The sequence below is a fragment of the Theropithecus gelada genome, chromosome 13 (genome assembly GCF_003255815.1).
Source record: "Theropithecus gelada isolate Dixy chromosome 13, Tgel_1.0, whole genome shotgun sequence".
In the NCBI taxonomy this organism is placed as follows: Eukaryota; Metazoa; Chordata; class Mammalia; order Primates; family Cercopithecidae; genus Theropithecus; species Theropithecus gelada.
The window spans coordinates 52,324,085-52,342,820 of NC_037681.1; the positions used below are offsets into that span (position 1 = coordinate 52,324,085).

At 36.8% G+C, this 18,736-nt stretch overlaps 1 protein-coding gene across 4 annotated transcripts in view; it reads right to left on the reverse strand.

The window, feature by feature from the left end:
• The window catches only part of MEMO1 (mediator of cell motility 1), a 145,344-nt gene that overhangs the window by 52,899 nt on the left and 73,709 nt on the right, over nt 1-18,736 (reverse strand). For 3 of the 4 annotated variants that reach the window (XM_025354548.1, XM_025354545.1, XM_025354546.1), the window contains 3 exons: nt 15,068-15,136; nt 3,419-3,531; nt 358-469 (listed from right to left, as the gene is read on the reverse strand). In XM_025354548.1, coding sequence (XP_025210333.1) covers nt 358-469; nt 3,419-3,531; nt 15,068-15,134 — 292 coding nt within the window. In that variant the 5' untranslated portion in view covers nt 15,135-15,136. The remainder of the gene's footprint in view (nt 1-357; nt 470-3,418; nt 3,532-15,067; nt 15,137-18,736) is intronic. The other variant, XM_025354547.1, reaches the window with a different exon arrangement.

Consider the following 18,736-nt stretch of genomic DNA (forward strand, 5'->3'; position numbering starts at 1 on the left):
TTTACGATTAATTATAGCATTGTACCAGAAAAGAATGGAATTATTATTTTGAGATAAAGAAATGTTGAATGAATAAAATACAAGCAAAGCAAGATATATACATACCCACATACATTCACATACCCATGGTTTTTTTAATACTTCCACCTAATAAAACAATCATGTCAATTAACATGTTCAGCCTTCGTAGGAAAACTACTCAAAACCAACAATCCACCTTAAGACACTCCTGTCTCAATTGTTTATCTCATTTCTTAATCTCTTTACCCTGATAATTATTGGGATTTACTAGTTTTAAATTACCAAAGAAATTAATGTCTATGATTTCCTGGGGATTTCTTATATCAATCAATATACCTTTCCATGGCTTTAGCTGTATAAGGCAAATGCATTTCAATACTGTGTTCATCTTCATCTGTCTGCAGAGACATGCGTTCAAACATTCCTGTCTTCCATAGTTCTCCGTAAACTAAAGAGATTTCAAAATACAGTAAAACAAATATATTAATGCATATCCTTATCCAGTGAGATTCCACCCAGTAACACAAAACTACATGCTTTGGCAAGAGACAGAAACACCATATAATATTCGCATTTTTATTAAAACAAAACAAGAGAAAGAAAGGAAAGAAAGGAGGGAGAGTAAGGAGAAAGAGAAAAAAACAGAACTAGTTTTTATGTAACAGGTAAAACAGTAATACATGTAAAGACTTACTCATCATTTGCATATGTTACATAGTTAAATAACAACTGATCATTTAAACTCTTCATCAGTTCCTTTCATTATTTCTTTTTTTTTTTTTTTTTTGAGACGGAGTCTCACTGTGTCTCCCAGGCTGGAGTGCAGTGGCCGGATCTCGGCTCACTGCAAGCTCCGCCTCCCGGGTTCACGCCATTCTCCCGCCTCAGCCTCCCAAGTAGCTGGGACTACAGGCGCCCGCCACCGTGCCCGGCTAATTTTTTGTATTTTTAGTAGAGACGGGGTTTCACCATGTTAGCCAGGATAGTCTCGATCTCCTGACCTCGTGATCCACCCGCCTCGGCCTCCCAAAGTGCTGGGATTACAGGCTTGAGCCACCGCGCCCGGCCTCCTTTCATTATTTCTAAAATCACCTTTGGGTCTAGGCTTTTCCTTGGCTTTAATCAGTACATGCTAGCAAGAACATAATTAGAATTCCTACTGAAATATGGAAAAACCATTGGTCTATTTAACTCATGAGGTCAAACGCATAGTTTCTGAGTTTTTTTAATAAAACGTGTGGTATTATTTCACACCTCAGGTTTCTGCCATACCACGAAGAGAAAATTCTCACTAATGCTATTTTCCTGAAAATTCAAAATTAAGCTTGTAAGATAGATCAAAATATAAATTTGCCACAATACCATCCCAACTTAAAAAGACTAGTAATTCAGGCCCTTCTGATGAACTATACTTAAAACTGAATATTGTAGAACAAGAAAAAGATAAAAGTTAATGTGTAAAAAATATATATAATAATATTTTTAGCATAGAATAGAACAAATCCTCAAATGGGTTTACCTATACCAAAGACAGAAAGAAATGGTTGTATGACCTCTTTTCTTGAAAAAATTCTCCATTTCTTCACTGGCAAGCTATCCAAAATTAAAAGTTTCTGAATGCCCCAACAAGGTTTTAAAAGTAAAATGTGTTCCCTAAAACATCTCAGGAAGTAAGGTTAGAAATAGTCGTTTCATTAATAAGATGCACTAACAAATTGCTAATATTCTATGATACCTAAAGCCCCAAATTATGAAAACTTATGCCAAAAACAAGAAAAAAGAATTTTTTCTTGCAAATGGACTCTTTTATTATTTTATTTATTTTCATATTAATTTATTTAATTTTGGAAACAGGGCTTCACTCTGTCACCCAGGCCAGGCTGGAGTACAGCAACATGATTTCAGCTCAGTGCAACCTCTACCTCCTGAGCTCAAGCCATCCTCCTACCTCACTGCCCCACGCCCTCTCCCAACCAGGTGGCTGAGACTACAGCCATGTGCCACCACGCCCAGCAGATTTTTGTATTTTTTTGTACAGACGGGGTTTTGCCACATTGCCCAGACTGGTCTCAAACTCCTGAGCTCAAGCAGTCTGCCCATCTCAGCCTCCCAAAGTGCTGGGATTTCAGACATGAACCACCACACTAGGCTTCGACTCTTTTATTCTATACAAGAAATTTTTGCAAAATTTTTTGAAACAATAGCACCCCTAACATGCTTAAAAACATAATTTGAGGCCAGGTACAGTGGCTCACACCTATAAACCCAGCACTTTGGGAGGCCAAGACAGGAGAATTGCTTGAGACCAGGAGTTCAAGATCAGCCTGGGCAACATAGCAAGACCCTACCTCTACAAAAAAATTTTTTTTAATAAATTGGGTGTGGTGATGTGTGCCTGTAGTTCTAGCTACTTGGGAGGCTGAGGTAGGAGGATCACTTGAGCCCGGGAGTTTGAGGCTGCAGTGAACTATAATCATGCCACTGCACTCCAGCCTGGGCAACAAAGTGAGATCCCATCTCTAAAATCAAAAATAAATATATATGGGTCAGTGTGTGTGTGTGTACATATATATATGTGTGTGTGCGTGCATGTGTGTGAATAATTTGACCAACTGAAAGGATATATACCCAGATTATGAAGGTGGTTACTTCTGGGAAGGTAAATTGGGTTCAGGATGAGCGAGAAACTCTGAATAAATTATGGATGTTAAGTACATCAGTTAATTTCTTATACTACTCTTTATACTGTTCTGTATTTTTAAAATTACTCCTCCCCCCCAAAAAAATACCTTTATAAAATCAAAAGGTTTTTACTTTATACATCTATTGTGTAAGAACAACTAAATAAAAATGTGACTCTGGACTCCTATGGAAAAATATAAATCAATCTTAATTGTAGGCATGTTTAAAAATAAAATATATTTATCATTTATATAGCATGTTTCTTTCAGAGTTTCATAAAGGCTCATTTTTTCCCATAAAAATCATTTACAAGAAAATAAAGATATTATCAGCATTATCTATTTACAGTGAGAAAGTGGCATTACGTAGAAGTAGATTAACACGCCCAGAATCTTTCATGAAATTGGTATGGGTACTAATTTTTTGTCTCCTGGTACACTGAGTACATGGCATTTTTCTGAATATTAATGTAACCACTACAATCTGCACACTGGCAGATCTGACAGATTTCTGTAGCTAGCTGAAAAACACTAGTTGCCTTTTAGGGATATGGAAGAGTTTCTTTTTTTGCTGTTTTATGCAGATCAGTTATAACAAATTTTATTTTAAATATTGAGATATTACTTGTGATGCTCACATTTATAAGTTTTTAAATTAACTTCCAAGTCCTATTAAAAGAACATTAGCTATTTGAAAGCTATTTCTATATACTTACTCTTTTGGTCAATACGAAGGTCATACAGTGGTGTCCTATATATATCCACACTGGAAAGTGCACATCGAGAGAGGGGCACATGATGAGAAGGCCCAAGGATGAAAATTCTCCGGCTAGGAGATACACAACAAAAAACACGGAACAATTGCACTTCTACACAAACCTTATTAAATAAAAGAGAAAAAAGCAATTCTTACAAACCACTTGTTTTCCTTCTTAATTACCAACTGTTAATGGCTGAACTGTGTTCCCCTCCAAAATTCACATGTTGAAGAACCAATCCCCCGTAGCACAGACTGTAATGCTATTTAGAGATAAGGTCTTCAAAGAGGCGATTAAGTTCAAATGAGGCCATTAGGGTGGGGACCTAATCCAATAAGTCTGGTGTCCTTATAGGAAAAAGAGACACCAGAAGTATGCCTGCACAGAGATATGATCATGTCAGAAGGGGCAACAAGAGGACAGCCACCTACAACAGGCCAAGGAGAAAGGCCTCAGGAGAAACCAACCCTGACAAACTTGATATTGAACTTCAAGCTTCCAGAATTGTTAAAAAATAAATTTGTATTGTTTAAACCACCCAATCTGTGGTATTTTATTATGACAGCCCTAGCAAACTAATACACCTAATAATGACTTGCTCCTCAGTTAAGTTCAATTCCTTATTTCTGTCTTTGTTGGATGGCCTTTAAAAGAATCATATTCAGTACTTGGAAATACCAGCTATTAATTAATACAGTAAACCAAACCACTATACATAAAATAATCTCTGTACACACAATGACAAGGATACAACAGGTTTTCAGAAGCTGTATTTTATTAACTGGATTTTACACATTTAAGCTATTAAAATTTCAAAATTCTAACACATTCTAAAATAAACTTCTAAGATCCACCATGATTTTAATAAAAATACATAATAGCATAAAATTCTAAATACCTATCCAAAATATCCACTATAAAAAGGCATTCTGATAAAGCTATTTCCATATTTCCTCCATGGTAGGGTGAAAAAGGCATCTTGTTGAAAAGAATTCTATACAACAAGCTTTCTCTATTCCCATTCAAGTAGAAGTCATTCTCAAAAACAAAGAAACTAGATTATGTGTTATTTGCACTGTACTCTAAAGAAAGGAACTGAGCTAAAGTGTAGCTTAAATCTGTACAATCTCTTTATCTTGACATCAAGAGTAATGTTAATTTCCTCTCATTAAGTCAAATATCCAAACCTGCCCTACAATCTGAATTCCAAGGCTATCAATCTTCTCTGTTCTCCAATATTCACATGAACCAACCTTCCCACATCACATACAAAACTTACAGACTCATAAAGCCAAAACTATTTGAAGAAAATATATGATATGCTATGTAGCTAGAAAAGTATTACTGATTGCTCAATTAATGAACAAAAGCTGAGAGATGAGCTAGTTCTTTTGTATCAAAAATTTGCAGGCCAGGGAATGTGTGCTTTAGCAATATATTTATTCTCATAAAATTCTATTACAGCTAAGAAAATTAACCAATTATTGGTTATATATTACTTCATATATTGCAGGGAGGGAGGGAGGAGATAAAGCTGTGCATATTAAGTTGTTCTGCTATGAAAAAAAAAAAACAAAGAAAGTTGTGGATAAGTGATTCTCAGTTTAGAGTCCCAGAACCTCCTTAAGACAGCACACACAGCAAACATTCATCCACAGGCCATTTCTGGTCAGAAGCAGATTATCCTTTTCTTTAACTTTTACTTTAAATTCAAGGGTACCTGTATGGGTTTGTAATACAGGTAAATTACATGTTTCCATGGTTTGGTGTACAGATTATTTGGACACCCAGGTAATAAACCTAGTATTCCATAAGTAGTTTTTTTATCCACATCCTTCTCCCACCTTCTAGCCTCAAGTAGGTCTCACTGTCTGTTGTTCCCTTCTTTATGTCCGTATGTTCTCAATATTTAGCTCCTACTTGTGAGAACACACAGTATTTGATTTTCTGTTCCTGTGGGAGTTTGCTTAGGATAATGGTGTCTAGCTCCATGTTGCTGCAAAGGATATGATCTCATTCTTTTACAGAGCTGTGTAATATTACATAGTGTACATATGTACCACATTTTCTTTATCTAGTCTACCACTGATGGGCATTTATGTTGATTCCACGTCTTTACTATTGAGAACAGTGCTGCAATGAACACACGTGTGCATGTGTCTTTATGGCAGAACAATTTACATTCCTTCAGGTACATATTCAATAATGGGACTGCTGGGTCCAGAGTTACTTCTGGTTTAAGTTCTTTGAGAAATCGCTACACTGTTTTCCACAATGACTGAACGAATTTACACTACTACCAACAATGTATAAACATTTCTTTTCCTCCACAACCTTGCCAGCATCTGTTAATTTTTGACTTATCAATAATAGCCACTCTGACTATTATCAGGTGGTATCTCATTGTGGTTTTGATTTGTATCTCTCTAGTGATTACTGATTATGAGAATTTTTTTGTATGCTTGTTGGCCACGTATGTATCTTCTTTTGAAAAGAGTCTGTTCATGTCCTTTGCCCTCTTTTTAACTAGATTGCTTTTTGCTCGTTAATTTAAGTTCCTTATAGAAGACAGAATCTTTCTTTCTACCTCTCTTCCTTCATTATGTTATTAGCACTGCTAATCCTCACTTCTTGTCACCACCTCTATCATCAATTCAAGAACCATTTCCCAAAAAAAGTCAAATCTATAGATTTCTAAATGAAGAAAACTAAAAGATAGCACTCTGGTCACCTATCTTAACAGCACATAAATAAATAACATGACACTTTTTTTTAAATTAAAGGCTAATGTGGGCTATAGACAATGGTAATTCAGAAATGTTTAGGTAACCTGACTAGGGCCAGGTAGTACATGAACCAAGAATCAAATAATGAGACAGGGCATTTTTCTGATTGAGAAATATGTGAAAAGACAGACAAAGAATATTTAACATCAGCGCACTCGTGGAAAATCTAAAACACAAAATATGAAGTGATTTTTAAAATAACAATCTAAATTCAAGGCATACATAAATTTCCTAAGTGTAGTAAGGTTCTAACAATAGCCAAAAGATACACTGCTCCAGAAATAAACAACAGAGGTCTGCCAGAAACCTAATTAACTCTTCTGATACCTGACTACTTTCCTTGTTTGCCTTTTTGTCTGCCCCAATCTAGATGAAGGAAAAAGAGCCCCACCAATCTCAATTAACCAACTGTGTACTCTACAGATTCTTTCTGATTTGGTAGAAAACTCGCCAATAGCCAGTGAAGTTCCATATTTGATTAAAAGAAGTAATAAGAAAAAAAATGTTTAAGTCCCCTCAATATAAAACCCTTAAAAGCAATATATCCAAAAACAAAACCAGAAAAAGCTAAATGTCATTGAAAGGAAAGTAAAATGGGGCATTTAAACCTGTAGTAATCTCAAAATGGGTCTCTTTGTTAGCTAAATGCTAACAAAAGAAAATTAATAGTGTACATTGAAGTTCATGCATTTTCTTTGTTAGAATGCTAGATCCATAAACACAAAGGCCACAGGAATGTTTTGAAGAGAAATAAATAAAAGAGGCATTAGAAGCAATGCCACTTTCTCTCCCGTTATTTGACTGCAAGGTGCTTTGTCTTTAAAGGCGTAACTTTTCAATATTAGCACATCATCATTGTTGATACACAGGTTAAAAAAAAAAGCCTTTAATATGAAAAAATGGGGGGGAGGGGCAAGATCAGTAGGCATTCTCTTAGAAATAAATGCACTTCATATATAATAGCTATAATAAAGAATTCACATTTGTGGAGTTGCAATGATGAATGTAGTCTGTGCATCCAATGTATAAGCTGCCTGAGTGTGTACCCTCATGACTGTTTATTCAGCTACTTAGTCCAAATAATGGAACATAAGTAATTTTGTAAAGGTGTTTCACAGGAAGTGAAGACATTTTAACCAAAGAAAAAAATGTCATTTGGCCCCAAAAAGCATTTCTTTTTGCTCTCTTTTTCTGTCCTGCAAGGCTTTCTGAAAAATACGTATCAAAATCAAGTTACTACTACCTAAGCACATCCTGAATTCTGAGATTTTAAAGTTTTAATAATAGTCAACTACCAATATGGAAAAGAACTAAAATGTATCATATTTTAAATTCCTTAAACAGTCAAAGTCATTTTCTGGAAACATAGATCATATCACTTCCCTTGCTTAAAGCCTTTCATGGCATTTCATGGTCACAAGATAAAATCTAGAATCCTTAAAATGGGCTCTGCACTCTCAAATGCACTAGCAAATTAGCTATTACTCTTGCTCACCTTGATCATAATATTTTATGTATACTGGTCTTCCTGCAGTTCCTTGATAACACCAACAACTTTGCCTACTTCAAACGTTTTAAACCCATACTTTTGTTCCCCTTTGCTTGGCTAGCCTGGCTTAAAAAATGTGTTCCTCGGTCGGGTGCGGTGGCTCACGCCTGAAATCCCAACACTTTGGGAGGCCGAGGCAGGTGGATCATGAGGTCAGGAGATCGAGACCATCCTAGCTAACACGGTGAAACCCCATCTCTACTAAAAATACAAAAAATTAGCCAGGCATGGTCCCAGCTACTCAGGAGGCTGAGGCAGGAGAACTGTTTGAACCCAGGAGGTGGAGGTTACAGTGAGCCGAGATTGCGCCACTGCACTCCAGCCTGGGCGACAGAGCAAGACTACGTCTCAAAATAAATAAATAAATAAATAAATAAAAAATCTGTTCCTCAGAGATACTTTCCCCAATACCTTTCCCACAATTTAAGTCAAGTCACCCTCCTAAGGTCTATAACAATAGTTCTCAAACTGCAAACTCTGGATTCCTGGTATTCCTCAAGACCCTATGCAGCAGTCCATAAAATTAAAACTATTTTCATAAGAATGCAAGGAAGTTATTTACTTTTTTCATCTGCAATTACGGTGCAAAGGTGAGGGGAGCATAAAACCACTGGGCCATTAGAACAAAGATCAAAGTAGTATAATCAATATGTACTAGTAGTCCTATTTTTTAACCTTACTCACACTAAGTTTAAAAGGGAGGGAGTTCCTAATTTCATTAAATCTTGACCCTTGAGTAGGTATATTTTTAATATTCTATGACAAAATGCATTCAATCTGTGGTGATAAAACATTTCTGCTGCATATGGAAGTATGTCTCAGGAAAAAGCAGTTGTGTAGTTGTGAGTTGTAAGCCGAACCAGACATTTTCCTCATGGAACAAAATTTTTACTTCAAAAGATGACTGTAGATAAATTATGGCTATTCCAGTTTAGGTAGCTGGCAGAAGATTTCTCCAAAGTGAATGGAAGTCAGGCACGGTGGTTCATGCCTGTAATCTCAGCACTTTGGGAGGCTGAGGTGAGAGGATAGCTTGAGGCCAGGAGTTCAAGACCAGCCTGAGCAACACAGTGAGACCACATCTCTACAAAAACAATTTTTGAAAAAACAGCCGGGGCATGCTGGCACAGGTCTGCAGTCCTAGCTACTCAGAAGGCTGGAACAGGAGGATCACTTGAGCCTGGGAATTCAAGGCTGCATGAGCTATGATCATGCCACTGACTCCAGTCTGGGTAACAAAGCAAGATCCTGTCTCAAAAGGGGGGGAAAAAAACCCCAAAATCTAGTACTTTAAAGAAAATAATATATTTGTTGTCAATGATGAAATTGAGGTTTTCAAGTGAAAATCAGACTTTCATAAAACTTTTATCACTGTAAGCTTGATAGCCTCCAAAGAATTAATGATTCTGTCTGATAAAATACATGGTGACATTAAGAAATGTGATTTTTTGCCAGGCGCAGTGGCTCACGCATGTAATCCCAGCAATTTGGGAGGCCAAGGCAGGTGGATCACCTGAGGTCAGCAGTTTGAGACCAGCCTGGCCAACATGGTAAAACCCTGTCTCTATTAAAAATACAAAAATTAGCAGGGCGTGGTGGTGCATCCCTGTAATCCCAGCTACTCGGGAGGCTGAGGCAGGAGAATCCTTTGAACCCAGGAGGTGGAGGTTGCAATGAGTTGAGACTGAGCCACTACACTCCAGCTGGGCGACAAGAGCGAAACTCTGTCTCCAAAAAAAAGAAAAACAAACAAAACAAAACAAACAAAAAGAAATGTGATTTTTTAGTATCATATAATGAAATACCAGCATTGAAAATATCTGCATAACACAATAAAAATTTTCCCAATGTTCCACACATTACAAAATGATGCAAGGGTAAAAGATCCATTCGAACTGTAAAATAGACAATGAATTTATAAAAAGTACAAAAATTCAGCCAGGCACGGTGGTTCACATCTGTAATCCCAGCACTTTGGGAGGCCGAGGCAAGTGGATCACGAGGTCAAGAGACCGAGCCATCCTGGCCAACATGGTGAAACCTTAAAAATTCAAAAATTAGCTGGGCATGGTGGCGCGCGACTGTAGTCCCAGCTACTTGGGAGACTGAGGCAGGAGAATCACTTGAATCCAGGAGGTGGAGGTTGCAGTGAGCCGAGATAGTGCCACTGCACTCCAGCCTGGTGACAAGAGCGAGACTTCATCTCAAAAAAAAAGAAAAAAAAAAAAGGACAAAAATTCACTGATAGGAACTTCAGATTTCGCATTATAACTAACCTTTAAGAAACTACCATTTGTTGAGTTTTGGTGTAGTATTAAAGAAAAACATCCACAATTATCTGAAAAGGTAATTACACTACTCCTCTTCCTTTTCTAACTACATATCTGTGTAAGGTTAGATTTTCTTCATATACCTCAGCCAAAACAAATGATGACAACAGGATGAATGCATAACCAGATATGAGAACATAGTTATCTTCTTCTATTAAGCCAAACATTAAAAGGAGATTTAATAACTAGTAAAAATATGACATTTTTACATTTTGTAAAAAAAAAAAAAAGTTAAAGCAATGCCACTTTTCCCACTATCTTCTATTAGAAAATGTACTTCTCATTTTTAAAAATGTTTTTATTAACCTCTAATTTGTTTACTTTTTAAAATAATTTTTTAAGTATCTCATTTTAATTTTGAATGCATTCAACAAAGGTAGATGTGGTCTACATTTGGTGTCCTTAATAAGTTAGAAGTATACAGGGTTCCTGAAACCAAGAAGTTTGAGAACTACTGTATTTCACTTTCAGCTTTTAAATTTTTAGTTTTTAATCAGATATCTATATTCATTATCATATGCTTAATATCTATCTCACCTACCAATTTATCAGCACAGAGCTAAAACCATGTCTGTTTTATTAATCGCTGTGTCTCTAGCACTACCACAATATCTGGATCATAGCAGTCACTTAATAAACTTTTAAAATAAATATGCTTTAATTTATTCATCCATTTCTCTTGGAAAGCAACATCTGAAAACCTTTGCTACTAATTCTTCATGAAATAGGGAAGTTTGTTTGTAAACAATCTTCGCTATCACCTCAAAACCTGCTTCTCACACTCCCCATTAAGTTATCAGCCCTACTAGTTACTGTGAAAAGAAAAATCTTGGCCAGGCGCAGTGGCTCATGCCTGTAATCCGAACACTTTGGGAGGCCAAGGCAGGCAGATCACTTGTGGTCACGTGTTCGAGACCAGCCTAGCCAACATGGTAAAACCTTATCTCTACTAAAAATAAAAAAATTATCCAGGCCTGCCTGGTGGCATATGCTTGTAATTCCAGCTACTTGGGAGCCTGAGGCAGGAGAATCACTTGAACTCAGGAGGTGGAGGTTGCAGTGAGCCAAGATTGCACCACTGCACTCCAGCCTGGGTGACAAAGAGAGACTCCATCTCAGAAAAAAAAAAGAAGAAGAAGAAAAAGAACGAAAAATGTTATTAGGCCCTGACCAGTCATATTATAAATCAAAGAACGATTCTGTCAGTTTAAGAATCATTAATCCCCTCAACTTGTAATCATTTTTGCACAAATGCTTTTAAATTTTATATTTTTCACCATTAAAATAACGTATCTATTTCTCATATAAGAAAACATATGCAAACTATTAGCATCCATTACAATAATTTATTTAACCTCATATAGTACATTCTCTTTTTTTCCCAATTTTGCACAATTTTATACCCTGCTTTTTCTATTTAGTCAATGCACTATCAGAAACTTAAGACTCTTTAAAAAAACAATGCTGCTGTAGAAAACTTAACACATTTAACTTTTTTCATTTTGGGACTTATTAGGATAGAGCTTCCGAACGGGAATTTCTAAGTCAGTAATTATATACATTTTTATGACTCTTAATATATATTATCAAATTGCTTTCCTAAAGTGTTAACCTGATATAGTCCATTGAAATGCACTTTTTTTTATAAAAAACTAATTTTGCCATAATCTAGCCAGTTCTGGATTATAGGAATTACACAACTGTTCTTTTTTTTTTTTTTTTTTTTTGAGGCAGAGTCTCGCTCTGTCACCCAGGCTGGAGTGCAGTGGCGCGATCTCGGCTCACTGCAAGCTCCGCCTCCTGGGTTCATGCCATTCTCCTGCCTCAGCCTCCAGAGTAGCTGGGACTACAGGTGCCCACCACCACGTCCGGCTAATTTTTTGTATTTTTTAGTAGAGACGGGGTTTCACCATGTTAGCCAGGATGGTCTCGATCTCCTGACCTCGTGATCCGTCCACCTCGGCCTCCCAAAGTGCTGGGATTACAAGCATGAGCCACCGCGCCCGGCTGTATTGTTCTTCAAACTGTTCATTTAAATTGGCACTTCACTACTGTTTTTATTTCTATTTTTTTAGAAAAATAAAACATATTTCCATTTTTATTAATTACATTTACTTCTTGTAATTTCAGTTCATATTATTATGATGAGTTAGCCTCTAAGTACTAAGAATTTTATGATTTTTTGATATTACCCTTTGTCATTTTTTTTGCAAGTATTTTTCCCATTCTGTTCATCACTTCCGCTGGTTACATTATGACTTGAGTTATTTTTTCATGTAATTTAATTACAATTTATCATGTTTTATACTCTTCTCAACAATGTCTCATAAACATTAAGACATATGGTGTTCCAAATTAGCTGTGGCTTGAAATGCCTCTCCAGATATGTTAATACCCTTACCTAACTAGTATTTACTTTGATGGATGGTGTTAGCAGAGGTTCTAAACCAATTTCTTTTTCCAAGCTGCTAGTCAGCATTCTAACATCAATTTTGGAATAACTGCTACCTGTTATTTGTAATGCCTTTTTAAATCATATTTGTATCCCCTACCCACTTTTAAATTCTGGAAAGTGACATAGTATCATTTACATTTTCAAAAGATGATCCTGGCTGAAAAATAGAATGCAAATGGATTAATGTGGAAGTTAAGAACAGAAAGTGGTAGTATAGAATTTAACCTTTCTCATAAGGATGTTCTTTCTCTACTTTCTCAAAGCACTCTAAAGACATTATAATTCCCAGAGAGTGCCTCTTTCAAGAGAAATCAACTGTGACTGTCAATTATTAATTTTACACTTAGACCTTAAAATTTATTCATTAAGAATTCAATTATTATATATTAATTACAAAAAATAATTTGATCGGGCTGGGCACAGTGGCTCATGCCTGTAATCCCAGCACTTTGGGAGGCCGAGGCCTGACTGCAGATCACCTGCAGTCAGGAGTTCGAAACCAGCCTGGCCAATGTGGCGAAAGCCTGTCTCCACCACAAATACAAAAAATTAACTCGGTACAGTGGCGTGCACCTGTAGTCCCAGCTACTTGGGAGGATGAGGCAGGAGAACTGACTGAACCTGGGGGCAGAAGTTGCAGTGAGCCAAGATTGCACCACTGCACTCCAGCGTAGGTGACAGAACCAGACTGTCTCAAAAATAATTAATTAAAATAAAATAATTTGATCACATCAGCCATCATTTGCCTCTCTTTCTACTCATCTTCTTTATCTTCCTCTTCTTAGTCCTTGGCACTCCTCCATTTTTTCCTCTTTCCTTTTGCCTTCTTTCTCACTTTCCATTAACTTATTTAACACATACTTCCCACTTCTACGAACATAAACTCTATACCCCTCTACAAATTCCTAAACCTAGTTTAACTCTGGGGTGTCCCACTAGCACATGAGTTTTATCAACAAAACTTTTGCCAAATAGAGGAAGGTTTCAAAAAGAAAAGGCCGTTATATAAACTAACTTTTATTATAGCTGGTTTACAGGCCCAAGTCAAATGAAAGAAACTTATAAAAAATCCTTTTTTTTTTTTTGAAATGGAGTCTTGCTCTGTTGCCAACCTGGAGTGTGGTGGCACGATCTCAGCTCACTGCAACCTCCCCCTCCCGGATTCAAGCAATTCTCCTGCCTCAGCCTCCCAAGTAGCTGGGACTACAGCCGTGTGCCACCATGCCCAGCTAATTTTTTTTTTTTTTTTTTTTTTGTATTTTAGTAGAGACAGGGTTTCACTATATTGGCCAGGCTGGTCTCGAACTCTTGACCTCAGGTAATCTGCCCGCCTTAGCCTCCCAAAGTGCTGGGATTACAGGTGTGAGCCACCAGGCCTGGACTTTTAAAAAATCATTTCAATTTAACTTCTATTTGCTCTTATTCATGAAATTATTTAAGATTATATATTAAACATGTATCAGGGAATAACTGTGAACAATGCTCCTCAAAACATCATAAATGAGACAGGTCTAGCCAAAACCTCACCAATTTATAAATATCATTGCTTTCTCTTTAGTAAAAGCTTGCCAAAAGTAATTTTCAATGAATTATAATAAAATATACAGACAATGCTACATAAAAATTTGAAAGAACAGCTTTTTTGTTTAAAAACTTTGAATGAACTGCTCAAAGGCAAGTGGGCTGTGCATGATTTTCTTTATTAAATCATGGCTGCTATGAGCTATTTCTTTTGAACAACTATACTACATCTCTACTAATTCAGACCTAACAATCAGTATTTGACAGAACTAAGATGATCACTTCACCTATTCACATAGCTTGTACATCTGGCAAACTAGGGCCGGATATTGGTTCACAGCTAGTAAATTAACTGTGTAAATAAAATGAGTGACTATTTCCAGCAAAACCTCTTGAAAGTTCACAAGTTTCTTACGGAGTAGTATACTATTAAAGGAGTCTCAAGTTCCCAGGAAGTTTTTTTTTTTTTTTAAGCTAATTTCAGAGCTGTCATTGAATTATTAAGAGTTAATATGCCTCAAACATCATATTAAATTCACTGTCAGATTCTAAAATATTTCAAATACCTTATCCTGTCAATGACAAATTATCCTTTCAATAACCACAATTTTAACAAGTACAATAAAGAATTTTAAATTACGAAATGATTAAAACAGATCAGAGGGCTTTGCATTTTTCTTAAGAATGCTCATCTCTGGGTTTTCAAAGAAATATTTAAAAACAAAATATTTAACCTTCATAACTAAACATTTTACATGCCAAAGAGAAGGTAAAAAGCAGATGTTCAAACAACAACAAAAAAGTATTGAAGTTTTCAGTAACCTATATATAGTAAAATTCATCAAAAGTCAAATCCCTCATGAAATTGAGCACATAATAACAGTAAGTATAAAAAGCAAATTACTTCTATCACAAAGCAATCAATTCTCAAGCTTCTCCAACTTAAAACAAAACTACATTACTTACGTAATAGACGGATCCACTTGTTTATAAGCATGGGCGGCACAAGACCCACAGTACGTATATCCTGCATGGCTACAAAACAAAATATTTTTAAACTTAATCATCAGATTCAAAATCAAGATATTCTAGAAAGAAAAACCTTTGAAATAAATACAGTAACTATGGTAAACACAACAGAATTGAGAGCCTACGTTAAATAACAATGTAGTTAATGATGCGACTTCTAGAAGAAATTAGGAAACACATGATCTATACTGTGTTCTAATTCTAAACTCTAAAAATACTTTGTAATTTTTTTTTTGTCTGAAAGACAAATTTACAGGTGTTCAAGGTTTACTTGAAGTTACTATGTAACACGATTATTGAGGTTGGTTTTTGGTTTTTTTTTTTGAGACAGAGTCTCACTTCGTCACCCAGGCTGCATGCAGTGGTGCAATCATGGCTCACTGCAGCCTCAACCTCCCAGGCTCAAGCAGTCCTCCTGCCTCAGCTTCCTGAGTAGCTGAGATCATAGGCACATGCCACTATATCTGGCTCATATGTTATTTTTTAACAGATCTGAGTTCTATGTTGCCGAGGCTGGTCTTGAACTCCTGGGGTCAAGTGATCCTCCTGCCTTGGCCTCCCAAAGTATTGCCATTACAGACATAAGCCACCACACCTGACCTATAATTGAGTTTTGTTTTTTTTTTTTTTTTTTTTTTTTTTGAGACGGAGTCTCGCTCTGTCGCCCAGGCTGGAGTGCAGTGGCCGGATCTCAGCTCACTGCAAGCTCCGCCTCCCGGGTTTATGCCATTCTCCTGCCTCAGCCTCCCGAGTAGCTGGGACTACAGGCGCCCGCCACCTCGCCCAGCTAGTTTTTTGTATTTTTTAGTAGAGACGGGGTTTCACCGTGTTAGCCAGGATGGTCTCGATCTCCTGACCTCGTGATCCGCCCGTCTCGGCCTCCCAAAGTGCTGGGATTACAGGCTTGAGCCACCGCGCCCGGCCAATTGAGTTTTTTAATACTCCTCTTCAGTAGCATTAGCAGACTATTACAGAAAAATGATAAACCAACAGGAAGTCAAGTCAGACCAAAACAAATACCCTACAACTATTATAACAACTCACTTCCTTCTGTGTCTTTAGAGATAAGATAAAGACATTATTCTTATTTTCTCTCCATACTATTCTTCCCTTTCATCCTCTGGTCTCCGAATTCAGTCAATTCTCTTATCACCTACAGAATGACTGTTTCCTGGTTTCAAAAGGTATATGAAAAAATAAAGATATATCCACACAATGGAATACTCTTCAGCAATAAAAAGGAGTGAACTACTGAGACTCAAAATAATTATACTTTTTTTAAGGGGGTAAAAATAAATATGCTGAATGGAAGAAAGTCAAACAAAAATAGTTTATTCTGTATGATTCCATTTAAATAAAATTCTAGAAAATAGCAAGGCATGGTGGCGCATGCCTGTAGTCCCAGCTACTCAAGACGCTGAGGCAGGAAGATTGCTTAAGCCAAGTTCCATATTACAGCAAGCTATGATCGCACCCACACTCCAGCCTGGATGACAGAGTGAGATACCATCTCTTAAAAAAAAAAATATATATATATATATATTCTAGAAAGGGGAAGGGGGGAAAAAGAGGTACAGAAAGGAAGAATTATAAGGGAACACAAGAAAACTTTTGAGGGTGATGAATATGTTCATTTTCTTGATTGTGATAGTTTTACCCTCATACATAGGTCAAACATCAAATTGTGTGCTTTAAATGTACACACTTGAATGCCAGTCATATCACAAGGTTCTTTTTTAAAAATGGTCCTAATCTGAACTAGCTTAAGATACGAATGGAGAAAATGCGACTCACAGCAGTCTACCACAGCAATACAAGATAGTAGTGGTGTTTAATTGGGAACTCAATAATATGGAACTTACACTAAGCTCACTGAAATCAGTGAAGGCCTTAATTAATGGTAGTCACTCCAGCCCTACATCTCTGGTAAAGGAGCCTATAAAGTTGCCTCAAAACAGCAATATTCTCACAACCCAGTTCTGATCTTAGCCAGAAGGAAATTTAGTAGTCCTCTGGCTCAGCACACTCAGTTTTGATGTCACCCTGTGCTAATTTTGATACTAGAGCCAACCCGGAGACCTATTTTATTCTGTTACAATTCTAATCTCTGAGTGCCTGAGACCTTACTACTCACTGCTTCAGATTCCTAACACCTAGTTCTTGATCTTAACTGGTTCTCTTACGAATTTAGAAGTATGCCATCTTGCCTGTTCATGTGGACCTTTAAACCACCTGGTCCATCTGGATCTGCCCGGCTCTATCTCAAACCTTAGCGACATCTCAGATTTTCAACACTGCCTTGAAATTTTGCTCTCAGTTGTCACTCATATACCATCCCTTCACTTCCTAATCCTTACAGCTTAAACTGCTCCTTCCACCTTAGATCTGCTTTTCAGACTAGTTCCTCTTTGTCATTCTTAAATTTAAAGGCTCTAATCCCTAATCCATACTCTGATCTCTAAATCAACCTGTCTTTCTAGTCTGAGTCTCTCCCATTTCTACCAATCCTGTTCCTGACCTAGCTCAGTTCTTAACATCCAGAAAGCCTTCTTAGAAACACTGGATTCTTCCCATCACTGCATTCCACCCTGGGTGACTGAGCAAGACTTTATTTCAAAATTTAAAAAAAGACAAGAAAAGAAAGAATCATTGGATTCTTTACATATGGCTAGGACAGAAATAATAAGAGTACAAAGGACATTAAGGAAGGGCATAAAGACCAAAGGAAGAACATGAGCAAACGTCCAACTACATAAGGTAGATGAGAAAATACAAGACTGGCCAGAGTAGAGGAAGAGAGTAATGATAAGCCAGAGTCAGGTAAGGAAATAAGGGCTTGATAAAACAAGATACTGAAAAATGCTGTGGGCTCTTGGGCAGGGGTGTGACAATATCAAACTGTTATTAGTCTAGTACTGAAAAGCAATGGCACAAACTAGCAATTAGAGGCAGCAGGGTGTTAACAGAAGCTCTCTTGAAAATTGTGGCAGTACTATACCTAAGCATGAGGTACTAATGTCATGGTCTGGAACTGTATCAGTGCTGGTGGGCAAAGAGAAGGGAATGCTAGAGTCTAAAAAAGAAAAAGTAACAAATCTCAGTGATTGAGCATGGGAGATGATGAAGAGGATAATGATAATAAAAGTAACATTTACTGACTACCTACTATGTATCAGGCATCTTCTATGTATTTCAAAGTATTAAATCATTTAATCCCCACACCAACCATATGAGGTAGGAATTATTATTATTATTCTCATTTTACAGATGAAGAAACTAAAACAGAGAGGTTAAGAAACTTGCTCAAGTTTACACAGATAGCCAGTGACCAAGTAAGGACTTAAGCCAGGACTGCCTAGCTCTAAAATACATACTGTTACCCACTATGAGATCTTTACATGTTTGAAGGAAGAAAGGAAGGAGTCTGTGGCATAGGAAAAGCAATAAGACTGAAACCAAGAATCCTTACAGAGCCATATACCCTATAAAACTACAAGGAAGGATGAAACTTTTGAAAACACCATCAGCTAAGGTAAATACATGATTAATAATGGAACTCAGATTTCATGGTTTCAGTCCATTCAGAAGCTGAAGACTTCCAAGTCT